Below are 26,445 nucleotides of genomic sequence, written 5' to 3' on the forward strand. Positions count from 1 at the left end.
TAACGGTCACTGAGTATGCAGTAATACAGAACACCAGAGCCACTCCAGGAAGCACAAAAAGTTGATTTATTATTTCTGACAATTGCATAGTAGCCTTTAATTTATTCCTCGCATCACAAATCTAAAAGACAACTTTGTTCCTCAATTAAAAACATATACTCTGAAAATTAATTAGGTAGTTTTTAAACATTTACTCATTTATAGAATATCTTAAAAATCTTTGCCAAGCAAGAGATTAGCTTTACCTTTACAAATCTCTACATAAAATGACCCAATCAAGGCAACCAAATTTTCTTTTGTTCTACATTTTTAAACACCACTCTTTGTTTCCTTTGAAAGATTTTCATCCATTCATTCAAAAATATTTTGAGGCTCAACTGCCCATTTAAGATAGAATGTGAGATTTTTAGAGGATCTGAACTAAGCATTGTTTTGACTGAACTGAAGCAAGAACTCTATCAGGGTCCTTGTGGGCCTCCCAGTCATGCCCTTCCGCAGATAGGGAATCTCATCTTTGTTGGTCATCACACCTGCTATATCTAGATGTGCCCACTTAGGATGAGTCACAAATTCTTTCAGGAACGCTGCAGCTGTGCACGCTCCTGCAGACCTGAAGAGGACGACAAAAATCACTTTTTAACCCCATGTAAACGTGCACTCAACATTTCATTAAGACCCTCTTCTCGCTAAGCAGCTTCCGTGACCAGAGAGCAAAAGTCAAGTTTATGAGATTAAGAATGTAACCCAAAAACCACTTTCAGAATATTTATTTTCAGACATAGCTTTAAGCAATAAAGGATAAATTCTAGATTCTTCTTCCCCATGGTAATGAATTCACCTATTTTTTCATCTCTTTCCCCTACAATTGGTTTAATATGACTTTTAGCTGTGAAAACATGCAAAATTTTGAGCACGAGATGTAAAATACCTTGAAAATTAAAGACGTTCAAAATTAGTGCCTATGAGCACAGTATCAAAAGGAAATTGGCTACACTTCCTGTGAAAGGGCATAAGATTTAAAGTGGTCATTTTGGTAACCAGTGATTGTAAAAATGTACTTTTTTTTTTTTTTAAGATTTTATTTATTTATTCAACAGAGATAGAGACAGCCAGCGAGAGAGGGAACACAAGCAGGGGGAGTGGGAGAGGAAGAAGCAGGCTCATAGCGGAGGAGCCTGATGTGGGGCTCGATCCCATCACGCCGGGATCACGCCCTGAGCCGAAGGCAGACGCTTAACCGCTGTGCCACCCAGGCGCCCCGTAAAAATGTACTTTTATAGCTCCTTTTACATACCTATATTTTCCAATGTTATTAACATCAGCAAGTTGGCAATCTACAACTTGTCTTGTATAATGTTCAAAGAGAGGCATCCTCCAGACACGGTCCCCGGTTTCAATGCTGGCCTAAAGAAGAAACAGGTACAATAGTTGGAAGACTGCATGAAGTAGGTCTGGTTAAATTCAGAGCACTGATGTATTCAATACTGGAAAGAAAGACCTGTTTTGACCTGCTCCTCTAAAACAGAAAACTATTCAACCAGGTCCAGAATCATTTCAGTTAATGAAAAGATTTACTTAAGAATGATAAAAGAAACGAGGAATGTTATAAAATATCCTACAAATGTGTAGGGCATTTGCCAAAATCATCAATTCTTACAGATCTCAATTTACAATAAGCTGGTATCTGGCAGTACATCGACTTTATGGGACTGATTATGGGGAAACAGCCTTTGTGATGCTTGTCACCTCGGTGTACTAAGGCATACATGTCTGAAACTGCACCACCGAAGACCAGAGCCCAACACAAGGTGACCTTATTCACTCACATAATCATATACACACTCATTCACATTCATCATTTCCTGAATCTCGACAGAGCACCACCAGGTGTTGGGGCTATAAAGAAATTTATTATCCGAGCCATCAGAAGGCCCAGAGGCTGGTAGGAGAAACAGATACACAGACTGTTTGAATACGCTGTGGTCAGGGGCGCCTGGGTGGCTCAGTCGTTAAGCGTCTGCCTTTGGCTCAGGTCATGATCCCACGGTCCTGGGATTGAGCCCCGCATCGGGCTCCTCGCTCAGCGGATAGACTGCTTATCCCTCTCCCACTCCCCCTGCTTGTGTTCCCTCTCTCGCTGTGTCTCTGTCAAATAAATAAAATCTTAAAAAAAAAAAAAAAAACACCACCACTGTGGTCAGAGAGAAGACCCCAAAGTGAAAAGTCAGGAAGCAGCAACAGAAGCTGTTATTTGGAGACATGGGTAAACAGCAGCTGAATCAGCTCCAGGGTTGAAAGCAGTTGCCTCTAGGAAAACAAGACTGTAGACTGTTGTAGACTGCTGACTGGTATTTAAATGTTTATGCACACAGAACTTTGATTTTTTTTTAAAAAAAAGCTTAAATTTAAAACAATCAAAACAACAGCACTGTGGGTGCTTAGTAAAGAGGGATACTGAGTTCATGACAGGCCAGAGTCCCCCCTGCCCAGCCTGCACAGTGATGACTGAGCTGACTCCTACAAGGGCTGGGCAGCAAGGGTAAATTTAGGACCGTAAACCAACATCAAGGATGTATTCAAGGACATTTTGGATTTGTCTCCCACTGGCACATAGTAGGTTCCTATTCACTACTTGTTGAAAGAGGGAGGTACCAGAGGGAGCTGTCTCATTACCAAGCAGATACACGGGGTCCGGAGCTCAGGAGAGAGACAGGAGCACATGGCAGAGAGGTGCTAGCTGAAGCCACTGGGCTTCCCCGTGAAGACAGGGGAAAAGAAGAGAATGTGGTCTAGGACTGAACACCCACCAAAGGGGCAGACGAAGGAATAAACTGGCAAAGGAGGCCAAAACAGAAGTCAGTGAAGAAGGGAACTAGAGAGATGATCACAGCTGCCAAGAGTGGGGTGTCTCCAAGAGGCTGGGGTTGCAGGCTGCCTCCAGCCAGGCTAGGTAAGGCTGAGTGGGGTGGGCTAAGGAGAGCGCAGGCAGTGGGCGAAGGCATGGGGGAGGGAGTGATGAGAGACTGCTGTTTGCAAGAAGCAGGCTGGCTACGAACACGGGTGTGCAGGAGGCACAGAGCACAGCAGTCGGAGGACGTCCTTATCACCGCCCACGAATGGCTCAGGACAAGCCCTACTTACTCACAACAAGCATTCACTAAAGGTCATCCCTTCCTTGTCAAAGCTGTTCTCATAACGTTTTCTACCTCAGGGAGTCTGCACGATGGCCATGGTTTTGTGAGGCACTTTCACATCATTCTGAGGCCACAGGAAGAGAGGAGAAATATGGTATCATAGCTATCATTTTGGAACATTTACAGAGAACCCAAAGCACATGGAATAGAGTGTACTGTATTTTCAAACCAAAGGCAAATCTACAACATAAAAATCACTTTAACACAGGGATAATAAAACAGTAAAAAATGCTATTCTAGCTAGAAAAATTTAATCATGTCATTTTACTCTCTACCTGTTATTCCTACCTCAAATAGTTTGTTCCACAGCCAGGATGAATTGGTGAAGACTCCAGTGGCACCGGACCCCAAGGCTATGTCCATGGCACCTGTAAGACACAAGCCCTCAGGTCAGCGTTCAGTCTATCCAGGCACGATGGGTTTCTCTGCTGCTCAAACCAAAACTTCAGCCTGTAATTTGAGTTTAATATCTGCTTCATTTTCAAAACTAGAGAAGCTTCGGAAATCCTTACTGTATATATTTAGTATCTTCCTAGTTTCTCAACTAGAATTCAACTTCAATTATTAAGGAAAATGTAAAAAAGGAAACAATACCAAATATCATGAACGATCTCATCATCGGCATAACCATTACATGTTTTTAATATATCACCTTCGAAATTTTTTCTAAACTTTTAAAAAACATAATTAAGACCATACTGTTCATGTCCAAGTATGTGTTCTTCCTCTTATGCTTTAAACATTTATTCCTCTTTTAGAAACAAACATCAGAAAGTAGTTTTAATGATTTTAAAAGTCCACTGGGTACAATAGATCATAATTTACTTTCTGTGGGACATTAGGCATCTCTAATTCCTCAATATTTTTTTTTTACAGATTTTATTTATTTATTTGACAGAGAGACAGCCAGCGAGAGAGGGAACACAAGCAGGGGGAGTGGGAGAGTAAGGAGCAGGCTCCCAGCAGAGGAGCCTGATGTGGGGCTCGATCCCAGGACTCTGGGATCATGCCTGAGCCGAAGGCAGACGCTTAACGACTGCGCTACCCAGGCGCCCCTCTAATTCCTCAATATTTTTAATCACATCTCTAAGTATCTGCTATTAAGATTCTCTGCCCCTTTTTTCTTTTTTTTGGAAAAAAGTATTATTATTTTATCATACATATTTGTTTCATCTGCATTTCCTTCTCCAACAAAGGTGCATCCATTGGTTGACTTCTCTTTTTATAGTAATACATATTTTTTAAATATTTTATTTATTTATTTGAGAGAGAGAGAGAGAGCACGTTTGCGCGCACATGAGAGAGAGCACAAGCAGGGGGGAGGGGGAGAGGGAGAAGCAGACTCTCCGCTGAGCAGGGAGCCCGAGGCGGGGCTCGATCTCAGGACCCTGAGCCAAAGGTAGATACCTAACCAACTGAGTCACCCAGGTGCCCCTACACTAATATACTAATATATTTTTAAAAATCAAGTTAAAAATCCAGATTTCCAGGTTCTTTGTGGGCACACGTTCCTAAGCACCAACCACAATTAGGTGCTACAGCTCAGTGCCACCTTCTCTGGTTCTAATACCAGCTCCCACCAGTTTCATGTGTTACTCGCCTGGCCCTGGCTGCAAGCTCGGGCAGGGATCATGTCTGATTCCTAAGTATGTGCTTAGGGCCTAGCACACTGCCTGGCACACAGGAGCTCAGTATTCAGCCAAAGGGAAACGCAAACCCCGCTAGCATCCAGTACTGGGACACTCCTGGAACGTCAGAGGAGACGCCACAGGAGATGAGGGAAATTTGATAGTTTTCACAAGGTGGGACGTGCTCCCTATGATACAAGGCATGTCCAGGTTGCTCCTTAATCCCTACCTGTGCCTTTGCGTGGTGGCTTTGCATGGACTGCTTGTTAGCATCTTCCCCAAGAAAATGAATCCTTGAAAATACAATTATATACACTGTTTTTCAGACTTCTTTTTTTTTATAATAAACAAAACTTCCCACGTCCTTCCATTTCTTCGCAGTTGGGATTACTGGTTGTAGGACACCCAATGAGTGACCCCTAGACTTGTTATGTTTGTGGGTAAATATTTGCACACATCTCTGATTTAAGAAATACAGCTTAGAGCTGTCGTTTCATTTTGGTTTATCTTGGTTAACCCAGAGGCCACGCACATGCCACAATTACGTGGACTCTCCAGGGAAGGGAGTAGCACTTCAGAAACCCATTCCTCTGTGTCATGAGGGCACCGGACTGTACATTTTCCCCAAAACATCACGAGGAAATTACAATAATAGTTAATCATAAAGGATTTCGAACAGTTGACAATTTAAAATAACAAGTAGTGACCCATCTGTAAAACCCTGGGATTCTGCGTGACATCGGGACACCTCGGGTCCGTTTGCTCATTTGTTCCTCAAGTTTTGTTACTCTCTACCTCCCAATTCTCTCTCGAGCCTACCCACGTCTCCCCACCACTACCATCATCACCCTCAAACTGGACTGCAGTAATGTTGTCTTAAAAAACAACAACAGGGGCGCCTGGGTGGCACAGCAGTTATGCGTCTGGCTTCGGCTCAGGACGTGATCCCAGCGTTATAGGATCGAGCCCCACATCAGGCTCCTCCACTATGAGCCTGCTTCTTCCTCTCCCACTCCCCCTGCTTGTGTTCCCTCTCTCGCTGGCTGTCTCTCTGTCGAATAAATAAATAAAATCTTTAAAAACAACAACAACAACAGCAACAACATAAACTTCTGGGAATTTCCAAATATACACGAAGAGAACAGCAAGATAAATGCATAGATACCTGTTAACCGAATCAACAATTACCCACTCCTGGGCAAACCTGTTTCATCCACACCCCCTGCCCAACAGAGCATTTTGAAGCCACCTGCAGACACTGTAACATTCATCCGTAACACACACACTTACGCATCTCCAAGAGTCAACAAGCACACTGCTCACTGGCCTCGCTGGCCTGCCAGTCACCTCGGGCCCTTCTCCAAGGCATTCCGCACACTGCCAGCATGGGCCCTTTCATGGCACAAACATGATCTTATCGTCCCCGTAGCTTCCTGCTGCACTTGGATCGGGACAAACCCCAGTAACACATCAAGGCCAAGCTGGGGGTCTGGTGCCTCCTAGAATGTTGGCCTTGTGCGCCCACCCCAGCCGCACCGTGCTCTTCCCAGTCCCATTCACCGTTACCCCCACATGCCCCAAAGTGAAGGGTGCCCTCCGCTGGGATGCTCTTCCTTCCCTCCTCCACCCAGTGCTGCTTCCTCCTTCAGATCCCAGCTCAAGCAGCAGTTCTCAGCGAGATGCCCGATCCTCAAGTAAGAATGTGATCTCCTCTACTAAAGCAATAAGAAATGACAGATGTAACTATTTCGTAAGATCCCAATGGAGATCAAGGCTCTACAGCTGATTTCATTACATTCTTGAGAAAATGCTCTACTTTCTACATACAGTGACAGAACTGCTACCATCACCAATTTCAGAATTACCAATAGCAGAGGCCTACTTTCCGCATTCTTTTCCAAGGCCCATTGGGAGCCAAAGGTCCTAACTGATCAAGTTACCTGACTGTCATAGTCTCACGGAAACACCAAAGCTCCAAGGAAGGTGCTGACGTCACCACTCTTGTTCCATCCTAAATCACAACCACGCACGAAGAAAATGAAAACAGGCAGCACGACTGAATGGCCATCCCCTGAACACACCACGGCTCCTACAGTCTGTTACAGGCCTGCCTTTTCAAGGATAGTAACACTGGTTTACTGTCTGCCAGGCCCGGGACATCAACCTTTATCATCTCATTTCATCTGCACAGAAACCCCTCCTGTAAGTGAGACGCTACCATACCCTTTTTACAGACGAGACCCTTTGGCCTTGTCCAAAGTCACATGCTACCAAGATGCAAGACAAGTTTTAGAAACAGGTCCTCTATCTGTGGACTTCCTCCCACCATGAACCCGGGGCTGGAAAGGGTTTCTTATCCTCCCTTCTGATCACAGCGATTAGAGCTCAGAAGGGACTCAGTGAGTGTGTGGGGAACTTCAGCCAGGCCAACAGCTGGGCAGTGTAAAGGCTCACCCAGCAGCTTGCTCTTCGTTTCCGGGGGCCAACTCTCCCACCCTCAGACAGGAGGGAAAAAACAGAAACAAAAACAGGAGGGCCAGGGCTAGGATTCCTCATTTACCACCCACCTCACCACTGCCCCCCGAACACCGGCCTCAGCACCCCCAGCCTCCACTCACGTTTGCTAAATCCAACAGGGAGGTAGACGAGCACAAAAGTACTGTAACGCTGGCTTAAAAAAGGACTCCTAGCAAATCTACGCACTCTTGTCAGAGCCACATAAAAAGGAAAACATGAACTGATTTCTGCCAAAATAAAGGCTCACAGGAACAGAGGAGGAATTAAAACCAAAGGATAAAAAAAAAAAACCCAAATTTTAATCTTAAAAGAGGCAGAGACAGAAACAGAATGAATCCCTGGAAGAGAACTATTGGGACAAAAGACTACTAATGTTTGCCTTTTGCAGCAAAGCAATGCCTGTTGTCATCCCTCTGGGAATGAGTCCATGACTCTACAAACCAGTGGGCTTCTAGCCTTCCTTCAGCCAACGACTGCCATACGCAGGGCTGAGTTAAAGAGGCCTCCTAAAAACTCCTCCCAAACTCCACCACTCTGCCAGGGTAACACACATGTCCCAGGTACTGATGCCCCGGGGGGGTCAGATAACTTGCCCAAGGCTGAAGGGCTGTAAGTGGCTCAGTGGGAGACAGTGAGTCAGCCTGGACCCTGCGCCGCACCGCCTCTTAAATGAGGACCTTCCCACCCCTCACAATGTTTTTGTTTCTTTATAACATTAAGTACAAAGAGTTCAGAAAACTCAACTAGCATCAGATACGTTGTGATTAATACAAACAGCTCCTGATTTGGGGATCTATCACTAAGATTTTCAGATCTGATTCAAACAGCAATCATACCACAAAACACCTCTTAGTGTCATTTGCAGGGGTGACTCTGGAGGGGCTGATGTAATTGCTTGTTATTTCTTTTTTTAGAGTTACAGCCTGGAATGTTTTAAAACAACAAACCTAATGTTTAAAACAGTATACAGCTGAAGAAAAATTCCCCTGGTGAAAGATATTTGAATGCAGTGCAGGGAGCCAACTTTCAGCAAAATCATGCCTGGAGTTAATGTGCGTACCCTACGCCAACAAATACGGCTTCCTTCAAACAAAGACAGGAAAAGCGGGCTGTGTGACCTGTGAGGGTGGCCGCGTTGATGATGACCTTTGGGTTAAAGGTGTGGGCGTAACAAAGTGCATCAGCCAGTATGAGCCTCCCCTCGGCATCGGTGTTATCAACCTGCAAAGAGAAGGGTCCAAAAAGCTGCAGTAAGAACACAAGTCAAGATTATCAAAAGGAGCTACAGCACTGTTCAACGTAAAAGTGAGAAAAGCTAGTGCAACATTTGTCAGAGCACCACAAACATACTTATACTTCAAATAGGAACGTATTTAATCGGAAGAGCAAATATAACTTAATAATCCCTGTACCAGAGCTGATGACCACATGCTCATGACTTTGGAAGCAGAAACAAATAGAAATTGTCTGGCCCACTGTACCAAGTATCTAACAGGAAAAAGGAAAATTTCAAGATTTCTGAGAACAAAGAAGCTGAAGAGCTCCGGAAGGCTGCAGTGAAGTGGCAGGCTGGCTCTCCAGACAGGAGAACTCTTGCAACTTCAACAACTTTATAAGGTTTTTTAAAGTAGGCTCCACACCCAGCATGGAGCCCACTGTGGGGCTTAAACTCACGACCCTGAGATCAAGACCTGGGCTGAGATCAAGAGTCCCTTCTTTTAAACAGCGGCAACAGTGGCCAGGCATAACGCGCAGTGTGTGCACGCGTGCGGGTGCCCCAGCGGGGGACCTGCAGCCACATCCCCAGGAGGGCAGAGCCCACGACTCAGGACGGTGTGCTCCACCTCAGCACGAAATGGAAGACGTTAACCACGGCCCAGGGTCTATCTCTAGAAAACAGCACACGCTCTTCTGTTTCGCCGTGCTCTGCAGGGCCTGTGGCAGATCTGTGGTCACCTGTGTGTGTATGGCTTACAGGAGGAACAGTAAGATAGGGGAAATACTTCTACAATTCCCATAAAGAAATACTTCCGATTTTATATGGAAAACTACTTGCAATGAAGACACCGCCCTCCCCTGAATGGAGCCCAGGCTCTGCTTCCATTCAAGGCATGCTTCTGTGGCCACTGGGGGTTCCTCTAGAATCACCAGAATGGGCAGGGCTATGTGTGGCATTCACACACCTGTATGGTCTTCCCGTTCTTGGCTTTGACGACATCCCCAGGCTTGTTGGCCCTACCGCTGGGCATATTTTCACAAAGAGGGGCCAAACCTATTGGAAAAGCATATATGAAGGAACGTGGAATGTGCTGAGTCCACATTCACCACCCACGACCAAGGCCACTGGTGGGCCATCAGAAGTATACCCCAGACACCATCTTAACCAAGTGACCAAATTTAGCATCACCAAGGACCCAGCTGGCATCGTGTGCACCAGCCACAGGAAGTGCAATCACTCAGGCAGTGTTCTAACCAAGGAGTCTAACCTGATTCTATCATGAAGAAACAACCAAATAAATCCAAACTGTGGACCATCACAAGACAAGCCTGAACTCTTCAAAACGGCCAATATCATGAAAGGAAAAAAAAAAGGGCAGGAAAAAGGTTCTGGATTAAAAAAAATTAGAGACGTGGCAACCACATGCAATGTGTGATCCTTAACTGGCTCTTAGGTCTCAAAAATAAAAACAAGTAAGTGTGTGTGTGTGTGTGTGTGTGTGTGCATATAAAAAATGAACATTTTTGTAGACAACTGGGAAATGTGAATTAGGTGACTGTATCATCCCTGGGAGTGATACTGGTATGGTCATTACACAGGATGTCCTTGTTCTTACGAGACAGACACATGCTGAAGCATTAGGGAGTGACACGTCATGTCTGCAACTTACTTTTTAAAGTTCCGCAAAACAGGACTAGGATATTGGCGGGGACGGGGGAGGGTGCATGTGAGACAGACCTGGAGTCCAAGTACGCCTTCCCTTGGTAGACCACAACGGACGTGACACTGGGGAAGTCATTAACTGAAGCCTCCCCCCATCCCCACACGCCTCTGAAACATGGCAAACTCCCAGCATTGTGTCTGGCATCTGGAACTCCACAGAGAGCTGCTGTGGACTGAACCCTTTTTCTGTCTCACGCATTTTCTGTATATCCTGCCACGTAATCAGCCACAACCCCTGTGAGACAATCACTAACTGTGCCGGCAGGGCCCTTTTTACTGAGCATTTGTCACTGGAGTAAATCACAAACTTGGCATTATGTGCCCCTGACTGCTAAATGCTTTTTGCAGAAGTACAAAAAATCAATTCTAGCTACAGCCCGTGACTGCAAAACACATTTAACTCAATCAGTTCAGACAAGACAACACTTAGCTAAAGAGCTTCTACCTGATGAAAACCATTTCTTGACCTTTTCAGGTTAGAGGAAACCATGTCTGCTGTCTGTTCTGCCGCCTGACTGGATTCCAGCACTCTCCGGGACACCCCCCTCTGCCCCCTCACCTATGATGTTAATGGGCAGGTTCAGCTTGGCAGCAGACACGATGGCCGAACAGATCGTGGCTGCTCCTCCCATGTCAGCCCTCATGAGGTCCATATTTGCAGAGGGCTTGATGGAGATGCCACCGCTGTGGGAGAAAAGGACAGCGTGCAACATCAGCGGCAGCAAAGAGGGCCCACATCACTTTCTTAAGAAAGAACATACACACGGAGGCACTGTGTACCTGGCAAATTAAATTCAGATTTCTGAATTGAGAATCTGAGTGATTTCAACATTTTAAGATGATACTGCAAACTTTATAAAAATACAAATGGGTGTCTTAGCTCATTTTATTTCTTTTCGAATTAAACATAAGCGGTGTCAGTGGAAACGTTATTACATCATGCAATCTGTGCTGCTCAAATCCCATCTCTGTATTTGCTCATTAACTCCTGACACCCACATAGATTTGTCTTTTCAGCAAATTTTATGAATCGATCAACTTATTAAACCTGAGAGTCACAAACTGTTGAGGAAGGAAAGCCAACAAGCTCAGAAGACTAGGAGGATGCCTCTAAAGTGAAGGGACGGACAGACAACAATTCTCTCCGACATCCCTAAGGTGTGATTCATCTTGCTGATGGCAAAATACAACCTGAATCAGGCAGAGAGGCACAAGAAAGATGCTCGCGCAGGGGCGCCTGGGTGGCTCAGTTGGTTTAGCGTCTGCCTTTGGCTCAGGTCATGATCTCAGGGTCCTGGGATCGAGCCCCACTTCGGACTCCCTGCTGGACGGGGAGCCTGCTTCTCCCTCTCCCACACCCTGCCCCACCCCGCCCCCAGCTTGTGCTCTAACACTCTCAAATAACCTCTTTAAAAAAATGAAAGAACAAAAGACGATCACCCAAAGCCTTAAAGACAGCACTCAAACATGAGTGCTAAGAAGGGTTTCAGTTAGCAAAAACCCAAACTACTTCTCCTGAACAGACTTCTGTAACTACCTAGTGACTTTTCTGCTTCCCGTCTGCAACAATCCAGCAGCCACTTGCTTCACCGGCTGGGCTGCGGGGCTCTGACTGTGAGTTCTCTCTTGAGACCCGCTGCTGACCTGCCCCAGCGACTCCGGAGACTATTCCCTGCAGAGCTCTGCTGTCCTTAGAGATTAAGTCCTAATTCGCACTCGCCTCGGAAGCACCTGATAATTAGATGGCTGTCAATTACACCCAGAATTAAAGACGATCTACTGGCTCAGAATAAGAAAAGAAACACACTCCAGGTTCAAGAAGTCCAGAGAGAACCCCATGGAGGGGTGGGGGGCGGGGAAGACACCAGTACATGAGGTCATTCTGTTTGCTCACATCTTCCTCACTCTCCAGTGAGGACTACAGTTCAAAGTAACCGACAAGCACTGCTCACCTTTTAGATCTTTCTCAAATCCACCCATTTCTTTTCTACTGCATCCATCCTGGTGAGGCCACCACCAAGTCATGGGGTGCCTGCCACGGCTCCTACAAACTCAGGTCCCCCTGTATCAGTCTTACCCCCTTCATTTCAGTCCTCACACAACTACCGTTTTTACCAAAATAAAAAATATCTACCTCAACAAACATGATGGTAGGCTTTGTGTGTGTGTGTAAAAAATCATAAGTGGATTCTAAAATTGATACGTAAATGCAAAGAACACAGTTAAAGTAATTGTGAAAAAGAAGAGCAAAGCGGGAGGACTCATCACTACACGTCAAGACAAGGCTGTACTTGTTAGACACTTGGTCGCAAGGCCCTGGGGGAAGGACAAAGAGGCCAGACTTAGACCCACAATAATGTGGCCAACTGATTAACAATGGTGCAAGGTAGTTCAGTGGAGAAAGGACAGTCTTTTAAACAAACAGTTTTGCAACAAATACACATCTATATGGAAAGAAAAAAAATGCTTTCCACAGCATGCACCAAAATTCAAAATGGATCACAGCCTTAAATGCTAAAACTGTAATACTCAGAGAAGAAAACAGAGACTTTCCTTGGCTAGACACCCTTCAGCTACTTCAAATTATTCTTAGAGTAAAGTCCAAAATGCAACTGGGCCCAGAACCACCCACCTCCCCAGCCGCTAAGGGCTTCCTTCCCTGCCACGCTCTGCGGCAGCCTCTCCCGTCTGTCAGCGCCAGGAGTTCCCTCGTCCTTCCCACCTTGCAGCCTCTACCAAGCTCTTCCCTGCCCTACTCCCTGCTCTGCGTACCATACCATTCCCATTTTTAGCTGAACCTGTCACTCCTTTGAGGAAGCTTTCTCTAAACCCAAAGACAAAGTCAGGCTTCCTTGATAAAATATTCTCATAGCACAAATTCAAGTACGGATTTAAATTAACCATAAACTTCACACTGAGCATTAATGCTGCATTGAGATTTTAGCCCAAGACGGTATAAAATCATCACAATTAGCAAGACATTTAAAAACAGCATAACTTTCACTCTCTAATTTTTATTTGCTGTCGTGCTTTACGATAGACACTAAAGTCTTATGTCTATGATACCATACGGATGTAACTTAAAAATCAATATGCATATTGTGGATAATGTGAGTTTGAACCTTTTAGTGATGGGCTACAGAATGACTGTTTGGAGACCAAGGCTTCAAAGGAGAGAAGGTGGACCTCTGGGCGGAAGAGAGAGGAGGCTAACATAAGAAAGACCCCCCTGGCGGCCAGCTCTGCCCTCTCACGGCACCTGGAAGCATTCCTGTGGGGGCTGCACTCATTCACATTTCAGACAGCATCTGAATGGGTGCGCACAGGTACTGGAGACACCCAGATTTTAAGGCTCTATAGGACCATTTTCTGAAGTAGTTTCCATGAGTCCCATGAGAAATAAATTCCCTCCAAAAGGAAGCCTAGAAAATGCTATGTTCCATGCCCTGAGAAGTCCTGTAGTTAAAAAAAAAAAAAAAAAACAGAACAAAAATCTCATGTGTTTTATCTACCCTAGTTTTTGGCCAAGTAATCCTTCTTAACCCACATGCTTAATTAGCAGCCAATGCCTCCCACGGGAAATATGAACCTACACCATCTCCTCCACCTCAGCTTCTCCTTGCGTGAAATAGCCAGACAGTTCCCAAGTCTAAGGAATACTTACGGTTTAATAAGATTAACGCGAGCTGGGCTGGTCAGCTAAAGAAAGTAATTGGAAGCAAGCAAAGGGGCGATGGCATGATCCAAGCAGCTGCATCCCCGTTATCCTCACGAGGGAGCCTTAATACCCACCCAGGAAAATCAAAGTGTAAGTGGGAAGATCTCAGGTCATTTTAAAGACAGAACCTGAGTTTGACTTCCAACACTGCGTGTGAGTTACGGGGCTCTAAGCAAATTACTTCACCTCTCCAAGCCATGCTTTCCTGACCTGTAGAAGGTCTGCCTAACTCCTAGGAGTAAGATCAAGGACAACACATGTCAGACGCCTAGTGGAGTCTCTGACACACAATGAGCAGCTTATAATGGCAGCTTAATACACTTAAAGTTATCATATAAGATTGGACCAAACACCACGCTTCTGAAGCAAACTTTACAGAAACGATACGAGTACACACAAAGCATTCACCAAACTACAAAGCACAGGTGTGAAGAGGTACCTGTCAAAGGTAATTCCCTTCCCAACGAACACCAGGGGTGCCTCGCTTGCATTGGGGCTGCCTCTGTAGTGAATTTCCAAGAAGACTGGAGGCTCCTCAGATCCTTTGGCCACACTTAGGAATGATCCCATTTCCTGTTCCTCAATCCAAGATTTGGGTCTACAGAGCAGAAAAGGAGAAAAGTCAATATGGCTGGTTATCTCTATTTCAAAATAACTTAGAAAATACTTACCCGTGTGTCAAACCCTTAAAACGTGTACATGTGTTAATGCTTCAATTATCACATCCTACTTGCTCTCTGTATATTCTTAGGCCACTTGATTCTGAGCCTGTTTCCTCATCTATAAAACGAGGTCAGGGTGCCTGGGTGGCTCAGTCGGTTAAGCGTCTGCCTTCAGCTCAGGTCATGATCCCAGGGTCCTGGGATCAACCCCGCATCTCGCTCCCAGCTCAGTGGGGAGCCTGCTTCTCCTGTTTCCCCCTGCTCGAGCTATCTCTTGCTAAATCCCTCTAATAAATAAATAAAATCTTAAAAAAAAAAAAAAAGGTCAATGATGATACGTCTGTGAAAAGACGAGCTCCAGAATTACTAAGAGAATTCACCCACAGTGCACAACACAACATCAGGGAACAGGACAGAGTCAGGAAGTACTTATTACTTGACTTGTTCCCCCTAATCTACTGATCTCTACCTGAAGTTTTCACGTAAGATAAAGAGACCATAAAGAATGCTTAAAAGCAGTTATGGGGTGCAGTGCTTTATGTTTTGTATTTCTAAAAATGACCCAAAAACCAACCAATAAAAACAAAAAACAAAGAAAACAAAAACCCCGACAAAGCTACTCTCCAATGACTGGACTAAAGTATCACAATTCTTTGCTTTTTTAGAATTGCTGGAATTTGACCTTTTCAATGTTGTCACACAATTTCTCACAGTTTCAGCTGCAGTCTGAGATGTCTGCCTGAAGCGGGAAAACCAGTAATTACTGAACAAACACGGCATCGCCAGGGGGTGATCCAATGGGAACAGTCTGTAATGCCAACCAGAAAACAGACGCCATATCGCTATTCCTGGCAGGTGAGGGTTACAAAGGTCTTTGTCTTGAATTCTGGCCACAGCAACTAGGCCAGGAGAGAAATCCTACATTCCAAGAGGGAAAGCAGAAAAAACCTCATCCAAGGAGTGCTCCTCCTACACTTGTCTATCCGTTCGTTGTAACTATTAAACTCAGGTTTTGCCATGGGGAGATGGCCACCAGACTTCAGAAAAAAGAACATAAAAACAGAAGGGATGACAATGAAAACACCACTTCAAAAGCAGCAAGACTGTATAATGTGGATATTTTTAACCACAAACTCAGTACTTGATGCTTTATGAAAACCCTGGCCTTCTCGAAGTCCCGTCTGTAGTTCTCTGACTTCTAGCCATCTACACTACAGCAGGTTTGGTGCGGCTGTCTCAGTTTAATGGGTTAAACCCTGCCTGCCTGACCCGCCTCATCTCTGGCTGAACCTTCCCGTGGCTGGCTCACAAGCCCTGGAAGTTTCCCAAGGAGCCACCGCACATGCGCTTCTGCACCTGAAATGCCCTGCCCACTCTCTCTCCATCTGCTAACTTCTATGCCATCTTCTAGACTCTGCTTAGGCACCATTTTCATTGGCAAGCCTTTCTGGCTCTTCCAGAACCCTCCTCGACTAGGCTCCTCTGCGTACGCCTTCTCCCTGCCTATTCCTGCCTATAAGCTCCTCGCTTCTTTGAGGGCAAAGACCACCACCCTGGACCTTTGTATGCCAAATTCCCAGGCACGCACAGAAGGCACCCTCATGGGTGTGTGACCCCACAGCCACTCTTTGTTGACACAACGTAGCTCTGGTGTCTCCTCAAATAAAACAAGAAATAGTCTTTGCCAAGATACCTTTATAGATACTAAAGCTTACCGCAGATTAAATACATGCCAGCCATTCCAAAAATGTCATCAAGCTCTAAGCCCTATGTTTTCTATAGGTTACACCTTTTTATTCACTCTGTCTAGACCACAGGGATTTTCCTGAGAAATGTGAACTGTAGTCACAATTAAGCACTGAAGAAGTCTTTTAAGTGCAAGCTCCCTTGAGATACGACATTGGAAGTAAAGAATTACTTAAGTAAAGCAAATACCTGTTGATTCATTTTAGTCCTAAATCCCCCAATGCTCAGACCTGGTTTGCTTAAAGGGTTATGGGGAGATTGTAGGAAGATAAAGGAACTCGAGGGGCGGGCATTTACGTCTCGCAGCCCAGCTGCTGACGAGCACTCAGGCCTGCCCGGGAACACCAGCTCTGGTACCGAATCTGGGAATCCACAAGGCACAGATTCTCATTTCATACCAACTTAGGGATGCTGTGCTCTTTACTTTTGTCAAAAAAAGAAAAGACAGAGCTCACCCAAAGGAAACATAATATACAAATTCTTCAACAAATAAAACAAAGTTACCATTTGATCCAACAATTCGACTCCTAGGTACAGACCCAAAACATACACACTAACACTCACAGCCTCATTACTCATGGTATCCAAAAGGGAGAAACAACCCAATGTCCACCAACTGATGGCTGGGGGGGGGGGGGGGGGGGGGCGGAGGTGACGAGACAGAAATGAAGAGTGCCTGCTAATGGGGACAAGGTTCTCTTTGGGGTAATGAAAATGTTCTAAAATTGATTAAGGTAATGGTAGCACAACTCTGGAATATAGTAAAAATCTAAAAACGACCCACTTTACATGGTATTTACATTGTATGCTATGTGAATTGTATTTCAAGAAAACTGTTATGAACACACACACAGTTATGTAGCGTAAAGTCAGGGTGCTGCTCAAAGGCATGACAAGAACCTCAAATTGAGCCCTTGTCCCAGCTTGTCTGCGGCTGCCAGTGCGTCATCTTGTCTCCTGAGGGCGCTGGACGTTTAGGATCTCCAAGGCTCCTGCCCGTAAAACCCTGAGTCTGTGACACGAGCCTGCATTACCTGATGTGGACTTCTGTTTTACCACTAGCACTTCGGAGATTCTTCTCAATAATTCTGGCAAATTTGGTTGGCGTCATCTCATTGGCTGGAGTCTCCATCAAGTGGCGTGCCAAGTTCTGCCCAGAAGCAAAGAGGACGCCCTTCTGCCAGGCCTCCTGGTCCCCACTGGTGAAAGAAAACACAAGGTCACTGTCAGACAACCTCTCAAGATACTGTGTTGCAGCTAGAAGGGCTCTTACCCTATAAAAAGGGGGAAGACCCCAAGTGCAAAATGGACACATGGGACCTGGATCATTCTCTGCCCTGACCCAGGGCAGCAGGCACAAAGAGCTAGAAAACAAGGCCCTGGCTGAGCCGAGTTAGAGGAGGGAAGCACTTCACATTTCACGTGCATGAAAAAGAGGTGGGCTGATGGGTCTCTGAAGCCCTAACTCTCACACACAAACCGATGGAAGAGGTTTCCATCTTTCCAAAGGCCCGTGTGCAGCAGGAATGATGCAGCCCCAGGTGCTCGCCATGGAGCGGGCACACTGCAACAGTCCTGATATGAAAGTGAAGGCCTTTCTGCCTTCTTTTGGCCCGGGTCAGAGCTCTGAACGCCAAGTGCACCAAAGGGCAAGGAGCAGCTTTAAAAGAAAAGATACTGGCACGTGTGTCATGATCTCGGCTCTTCTTATGCACAACAGGAACTAATACACGTGGCACAGAGATGGGGGATGTGCCATGTGCCGCGTACTTGACGGTGTCTGTTGATCACCATAAAAGCCCTAGGACATTGGCATGACAGCTCTACTGAACAAATGAAGAAAGTGAAACAGAGATTCTGGTCACTTCGCTGAGGGTACTCAGCCAGCAAGTGAGGCAGCCAGGACTCAAAGCCAGGCTGACTGGTCACTGAGCTCTCATTCCAAACCACTCCCTCACAGCTGCCAAGCCCGGGGTTGTCCTCACAGCACCATCTCCTGAAGGTCTCACCTTGGTCTACCCCTGACGGCGGCGGCTTCATCTCCTAGAACCCAGGAGAGATAGGGTGCCATGGAGTAGGTACTCAGTAAGCTGGCTGAAAAATGACTGTCCCCACTAGACCGAGGGCAAGGACCACAGCCCTTTATCTGTGTATCCCGGCATTTAACACTGCCAGCACATACTGGCTAAATGGATATTATTTGTATCAACACTTGCTGGGACCTGTCTGTCACCTCATTCCCTCTTCTTCAGAGATCCAACGTGGTTTGGCTTCCTAGAAACCAGCAAGCACGAAGGGGCCTAGGAAGCCATGGGCTGAAACATGCACCTGGTGAAAGCCAGGAGCAAGACGTGGGGACAGTTACCACACTTGTAAAACGGCTGAGGTGATGGGGGAGGTCCCAGACAGTGTGGCATGCCCACACTGAGAAGCGGGCAGCTCATATCCAGAGGCCCCACTATCTGAACGTCAGGAAACGCAACTCCGATCTTGGTTTTGTTCCATCACCTTCCATGGAGCTTCGCCGATACAATGACCTTCTTCTTCTGCTTTAGGTCATCATACTCATAGAGACCGAGCACCGCTCCTTCCGCAGCCGCCTGCGCATCTCCACAGGGGTCCACCTCCACGGAAGAGATTTCCAGGTCTTGAACCTGCCTGCACCCCGCTTCAAAAGGACAGAGAAAAACCAAAAAAATGGAGTCAGTCAGAGGCAACCCAGTACTGGAAGGCAGAGGCATGGCTGTGGGCTGAGAAAACAAGAGGTCTGGGGTCCAAATCCCAGCTGACACTTGACCTTTCTGAGCCTCCTTCTGCAAAGTGAGGATGTGTCCACGCCCGACAGGTAGTGGGAGGACAGACTCACAGATAAAAGGGCTGGCCCAGCTCCTGGTGGAGTGAGCCCTCAGAAGTCACGGCTTTACTCTATGACTTCTGAAACTCGAGAATTTCCTGACGAAGCTTTCCAGTCACCAAGAGCTTGCAAGATTAAAAATGGCAGAGGAATGATGACACTGAAATTACATCCAAAGAACTGAGTAAAGTCCATTGGTAACACAGCGTTTTATGAAGATCAGGTCAGCAAAAAGTCCCAAATAAAAGCTACGAACGAAACACTCAACATGACCTTTGAAAGTGGATTTAACAAGCAGAGACGATATCCACAGGGCCGAAGATCAAGCAAGCTAATTATCACCGCCTCAGCAAGGTCTCTCAGAGCATCTTTGACCGCAGTCTCTGTGGTAAAGGCCTCACTCTGCCGCTCAGCAGGGACTCAGTAGCACCTACCTCAACTTGCAAACCACGCACGTGACAAAAGGGGACAGACTCCTACCTTCGGTAACTATTATGAAACAAGCACCCCACACTTTGCATCCATTTCCTCTAATTGTAAGTAAGAGGATCCCACATCATTTAAAAGCCAGGCCACACCCGGTTTGTCTTACAAAAAGGAAAAAACCCACCATAACTTTCTGGTAAAATAAAGCTCTAAGGTCAACACTGCATGAGGGAACAAGTAAATGGTCGTGAAACCCCCAAACACAAGCTATGGCAATATCAAAACTAAAATTCCAGAAGCTAGCCTTCTGTACCCACGTATGGCCAGGCATACCGTGTAACGGAAACTGAGCATTTGCTCAGATGAGTCTTTTCTCTGTGAACGTGGTGGGGCGTGGTGATGGTTACGAGGACCAAGCGATCGGAAAGAGACAGTCTTAAACAGGACATCCTCAAGACTCCCCATCAACCTTAAATTTCAGAAGTCCAATCACCTGCAATAGCGGCTCTGATGTTTTCTTTGCCTTCGTGCCAGTTCTCCTGGTCATCGACTCCAGCTGCCTTTCTGCCGAGGCCAACCACCACCACGCTGGGGAAGTCCTGTTCAGCACACGCACAAAATCGACCACTTCAGGTCTTTGAAACATCCATTTGCAGAGGGGAAGGGTTCGTGAGTTCCCACACAATTACCTTCACCTCCGCACAGGAACCTCACCGTGAAATTTGGTTGTTTTGTTTTACCCTGTATCTTAGTAAAATTGTATCACTTGTGTGTTTAAAAGGTAGAGTGAAGATAATCTTGCAAATAATTCTATGGAAGCCTGTGCCACAACTCTGGAAACTGAACAAAGAAAGCCTACAGCCTGCGATACAGTGCTTCTTACCAGTGAATTACCTCTTTACAACCATAAGTAGTATGTGTGGCTTAACACAGGGATAGAAGCATACATACAATCAGATACAAAATTTTCTGCCCCACTGTGCGGCCATAGTACTTGGCACTCAGGAGGGGGGCTCACTAAGGCTCTGCAAATAAAGCTCAGCTTCATCTCATACCTCATGTAGACCATAAAAGGTTCGGGTTTTGCCTGCCTTCAGAGGAGGTCCAGATCTAAAACGAGAGGAAGTATTTGTTTTAAAAACTAAATTAGTTGTCTCCGCTCCTTTGGCAAGTGACATATACATACCTTTCGCATTATTACAATACTTTGCTGCTTCTGTGAATTTGCTGCGTTTATCAAGATACAGAATTCTCTCACGCCCAATTTTTCAGATGCAGCACTTCTAAGTCTAACTCAAAAATCATTTAGCAAACTCCCACACTGGATTTAGTACATATTTATTTGAAAACAACTACAGAGAGCAACGCCTTGGCTGGGTGATGTGTGGCTACAGACGGGGTGCTGAGCACTGGATGAAGGCTGCCTCGACTCTCCCATCTTCCGTAAGGGCCGACCTGACTGCAGCGTTCAGCCCGGAGGCTGTTGGGGGTGCGTGGGGAGGTGGGGTTCTGTACAGATGGGATATTGGGCAAGTTCCAAACAAAGCAGGTGGCAAAGAATAATTATAGCCAGAGGACTGGATGGCCTGGTGCCGCAGCTGATAGTTATCTGTCAGGAAGGCCAGGCTGTCCTGTACTCTAACAGTGGATTTCGGATTAATGAATTAATCACAGCACTTGAGAAGGCAGTCTAGGTGAAGGACTGGGAATTGAGAAGGGATGCAAATTCTATTACCCTGGGATTAGACAATTACATAATTATTATACTACGTTCCAACAGGTTATCTATAATTCAAATAATATGTACTTGCAGTGGCTTTATGCTGACACATCTCTTTCTGCCAAACATGGCCTGCAGCTCAGAAGGAGATGGAAACTCCCACGTTTCTGCACCACCTCTAAATCATAGCTAATCTGAGGGCTCCCAAGCGCAGGCCCCACCCAGATCTGTTGAATTAGAATCTGCAGTCTAACTATACCCTCAGGTGATTTTGAGACTTTGAAACTCAAGGCACACCAAGAAAGGAGCTGCACCCATAAGCTGTTTTGAACTAGTCCAGGGACAGGCTGTCCCCCATAAATGAAGGGACATTAGAGGAGGCAGACAGGCTGGTGGGAAGGCAGGCGGGCAGGATGAGGGTAGGCTGAGGAAATCTGGTACTTTCCAGATCTTTCTGGGTCAGTCTCTCACAATATGTTTCTGATTTGAAGTGGCCTGACTTCCCAGAATTGTAGACTCACCCCTACCGAAAGGAAAAGTGCCAAAGTGCATTCCAGGGGCAAATACTTTCACTTCCACTGAGAAGACACTGGCCAACTTACTTCCATTCATTTTTATCTACCAACAGTAAAGCATAAAAAGAAATTCTCTTTCAGTTTCAGGGCATTTTAAAAACTGGAACCCATAGGTGAATACTTACATGTTCAAAATTTCTCTCAATTTTCCAGATACCAATTTATCGAAATTCTCTCCTGCACTCGTGAACTGTGGCACATCATCTTCTTTGTCTTTGGTATAGATTCCTAAAACAAGACCCTGAGAAAGAACAAGTGAAAAGAAAAATGAGAATAATTAGAATAGATCCCCTGGGGGACTCAGAGTTCCCCACGTTCCAGAAGAAGCAAACAATTCCACCCAAACTGTGTTCCCCTCAAGGACAAAACCAAAAAAAAAAAAAAAAAAAAAAGCAGGTGCTGGGCAGTCACCTACACTCACATCCTGCCTAAATGTTTCAAATTCCTGCCAAAGCAAGACTGCAGGTACGTACGACCTGCCCTGTGTCTTCATGGTCCCTCCCAAGAAAGGGCTTTCATAACATAAAGGGTTTCCTTTACTTCCAAATAAAGAAGGGCAGAAAGATGTTTTAAGAAAACAAATCCGTTTTTAACCAAATTAGACCTCAAAGGGATTCAGAACATGCCACCCCAAAATATGCCACTCGGACACATTGATTATTTTGAGCTAAAGGCACATGAGAAACAGCAAGTGCAGAAGGGCTGACATCCCACTTTCTACCTAAAAGCAGGGCAAAAAATTTCCTGTAAGAAAGGTGTTCTCCCTGTACTAAGAAGAGAACATTCTTATCCCCAGAGACTGGGAGTCAGCACCAAAATGGACCCACACAAACAAACCTAGTAAAATAACCCTTATCTTCCACTGATTCCCCCCCCCATATACTTCCCAGTCACTGTCACACAATTTCCTGCCCCAGCCCAACCCCTTCTGTCTTGTTCACATCCCCACAATTGCTCGTTCTCTGTTTAAAAAGGTACATGAGCTGTTAGGCCTCAAGGTTTACGGGTCTTCATTCTCCTCTCGAAGATTCTCATGTACATGTAAAAATACCAAATAAATTTTGTACACTTTTCCCTGCTAACCTGTCATATATCCGTTTAATTCCCAGGTCCAGCCACAGAATCCAGCAGAGTAGAGGGAAGTTTTACCTTCCCCACAATCTTCAGGTAATGTGGGACGCTACCACAGTAAAGCCAATGGCTGCACTTGGCAATATAAAGACACACTCTGGCAAGACATAGGCTGAAAGAAGAAGGATGCATCCTCACAGAGAGGCAGCAGGGGCAGGAGCCGAGCCCTGTGCCCAGCACCTAGCAGCTTACCCTGTCACGCCTCAAACAACTGAAGGAAGGAAGTAAACCTGGGAATCACTATTTGTCTTTGCATGGCAATTTTTGACTTTAAAATGATTTCTGCCTTACAGCAACTCTGTGAGTTGGAAAGAACATGTACTCTCATTCCCACAGACCAAGAGACAGAAACCTGGTCTGACCTACCAGCCCATGTGCAACAGAACTGAGCAAGAATGCCGATTACCACCTCTGACAATCCTACATCTTTCCCACAAAATCATACTGGTACTTGGAGCGTCCTTTATCTTCTTCATCAAAAAAATTTTAAAAAATACGCTTCCTTGTAATTTTTCCAGATTCTAATTTTCCTGAGACTGCCCACTGCCCAGAATTCGGTGGAACCAAGTGGGGAACTGAGGACACAGGACCAGCTGTCACCTGGGAAGGATGTTGTACAGTACTGGAAAGAACACAGGACAAGGCATCTGGTTCCTCTGCCACCCGTGTTACAACTGGAGGCCTGAGCTCAAGCCCTATCTAGAATATTCCTTGCCAGGGCCATTTTTTTCTGGTCCTTAAGTATGATTCCCAAGCTTGTGCTCCTTCCACCGAACCAGTGCCCTTTCCAGATCCTCCACATCCCAATAGTGACCTTCGTAATTTTTTTGAGCTCAATTAGATGGAAAAGGCTTTTCTCCTGCAAGACGCTCTCCTTTTAATTTCACGACGATGTGGGTCCCCATGCAAAGCCCTTTTCCCCAGAGAGACGCTATTTTTCCTCTAGAAACTCTTTCAGGCAATTAATTTAGTCCCGGAGGACCTGTTGTCCTGGCCTTCCACTTCAGGGGGGGATGGGTGGGGGAGTGGAGCCCGAGATCCGCCGCCTCTGGGACGTTAGAGGACGCTGCACCTCACCAAACGCGGGCTCTGTCCTAGCTACGATGGCAACACCATCGGCACTGTCCTTTCCTGGGGCACAGCGCGGACTAACAAAACAAGGGCTCGGGACACGGCACAGAGTGCGAGCTCAGGCCACAGCTATCACCCTCTCTGCCGGAGTTCGGAACCTAGCACTCGCCAAGCAAAAGATGGAAGAATGGACACCTTCGGCAAACAGCTCGGGGGATGGGGAGCCCAACGCCACCTGCCCCTGCCAAAGCCCAGCTCGGCAAAGCCAGGGAACTTTTGAGCCGGGTTTTGCAACTTGGTGCAGAAGCTGGGACACCGCGGTCTCGACCCGCCCCGAAGCTCTGGTCGCCCAGAGCGGGACTCCCGTGACGGCATCTCACCTTCGTCATGTCTGCGGCGGCGAGACCCCGTGCCCAGAAACGCTTCACGCCCAGACGTCGGACGACGACTCGCCCGGCAGCCGGAAGGGGCAGCAAGAACATCTTCCCGGCTCGGCCCCTGCGCCGCCCTCCAGAGAGCACGTGGCGTTTCGGGGGGACGGGCGCCTGCCCCGGGGTGGGGCTTTCGGGGACAGCGTGCGCGCGCTCAGGGGGCGGGGCAAAGGTCCAGGGAGAGTGCCGAGCGGGCATCGGGGGCGTGGCGGGAGGCCGCCAGGGGCGTGGCGGGAGGCCAACAGGGGCGTGGCTTTTGGGTGCGGACCTGCTTGCCCGCGGACAAGCTTGGGCGGGACCGAGCGTGCGTACGCCAGGGGGCGGGGCAGAAGTCAGGGGCAGAGCGGGAAGGCACGAGCCCGCACACTGGGCGGTGCTGGGATGGTCGTGAGGACATGGAGGAGGTGCAGAGGCGTGCCAGCGTGCGTGTGCCTGTGCGTGCTGGAGCGAAGAGGCGGGCTCTCAGAAAGGCGCGCTAGGAGGGGCGGAGTCTCGGTTACGTCTACTACGAGGGGCGGAGATGGAGGTGGGACTCGGGGACCCCAGGGGAAGTAGGGCACGTGGGGTTTTCCTGTAAAGGCCTAACCAAGTAGTAAAGACTCTCCTATCGAGTTATTTTTATTCATATCCTTTTTTGGAACTTTTTTGAACTTTCATCTGGTCCAGGGGTGTAATAAAGTAAGACAGCCCAATTATTGTTTTGGAAAAATAGGAGCTTTGTGAATAGTGCTCAATATTTTAACACAATTTTGCTTTTTAAAAAAATGTTTAAGGGTGCCTGGGTGGCACAGTTGTTAAGCGTCTGCCTTCGGCTCAGGGCGTGATCCCGGGTTATGGGATCGAGCCCCTCATCAGGCTCCTCTGCTGTGAGCCTGCTTCTTCCTCTCCCACTCCCCCTGCTTATGTTCCCTCTCTTGCTGGCTGTCTATCTCTGTCAAATAAATAAATAAAATCTTTTTAAAAAATGTTAAAAAGTTTTTATCGTAAAAAAAAATGCGTGGTTGGGGGCGCCTGGGTGGCTCAGTCGGTTAAGTATCCTACTCTGGATTGCAGCTCTGGTCTTGATTTTGGGTGAAGGGGTTGGCCCCACCACCTTGGTTCTGCATTGTCCTTCTTCCTCCCTCTCTGCCTCTTCCATTTCTCAGGCTCTCTGTCTCTAAAAATGAATAAATAAAATCTTTTTAAAAAAATACATGGTTGAAAGTAACTCTGAGAACATTGAGAAGCACAAGGAGGAAGGCGTGAGGGAAGCTATCCTTAATGTTTCGTCAGTGTCTGATCCTAATTTTAGCTGAATCTTTGATTTTAGCTTAGGGCACAGGGTGGTGGTGGGGATACACCAACTGCGGTGTGTTTCAAGGACCACAACATTTACATTTTCATATACTTAGTGGGGTAAGGGAGAAATAAATTTCATAGCACCCAAGTAACTCTTTTGTCCTTACCAAATAGTATTATTGACCACTTTGGGATGTGAGACTTAGCCATCAATCAAACCTTAAGTTTACAAGGTGTTCACTAAATTCTTTGTTAGAAACTGCGGTACCACAGGTTTTAAGTGTCCCTGGCCTCAAGGACTTTATTATGTAGTAGAAGCAAGATACATCATGATTGTAAGAAATAAAAATAGACAGTAGTTCATTGAGTGATATGTGCCTATGCTCCAGTTCCTTCTGCCCCCTTCTTGGCTTGACTAAAGCTTTGTCTGATGGCATGACATCCAGGAAACTTCGTTAACATTCCAGGTGGGGGTTAGGTGCACTTCCTTTGCTCCCATAGCAGCTTGTCTCGAAGGACTAATTACCTGTAGGTTCGTTGTATGTTTCCCCCA

General features: G+C 46.4%; 1 protein-coding gene across 1 annotated transcript; it reads right to left on the bottom strand.

The window, feature by feature from the left end:
* Nucleotides 1-43: 43 nt before the first annotated feature.
* LAP3 (leucine aminopeptidase 3) lies at nt 44-24,720 on the bottom strand. The gene is made up of 13 exons (XM_045771387.2): nt 24,564-24,720; nt 22,107-22,222; nt 20,742-20,796; nt 20,180-20,285; nt 18,915-19,074; nt 17,441-17,605; nt 14,438-14,596; nt 10,840-10,964; nt 9,523-9,611; nt 8,458-8,560; nt 3,483-3,562; nt 1,295-1,404; nt 44-610 (listed from the first exon to the last, which is right to left on the bottom strand). The coding sequence occupies exons 1-13, from the start codon at nt 24,663-24,665 to the stop codon at nt 421-423; spliced, it is 1,560 nt and encodes a 519-aa protein (XP_045627343.2). The 5' UTR covers nt 24,666-24,720; the 3' UTR covers nt 44-420.
* Between the last annotated feature and the right edge of the window lie 1,725 nt (nt 24,721-26,445).

This window comes from Ursus americanus, chromosome 8 (assembly GCF_024610735.1).
Source record: "Ursus americanus isolate L20-20 chromosome 8, mUrsAme1.1.p, whole genome shotgun sequence".
NCBI lineage: Eukaryota > Metazoa > Chordata > Mammalia > Carnivora > Ursidae > Ursus > Ursus americanus.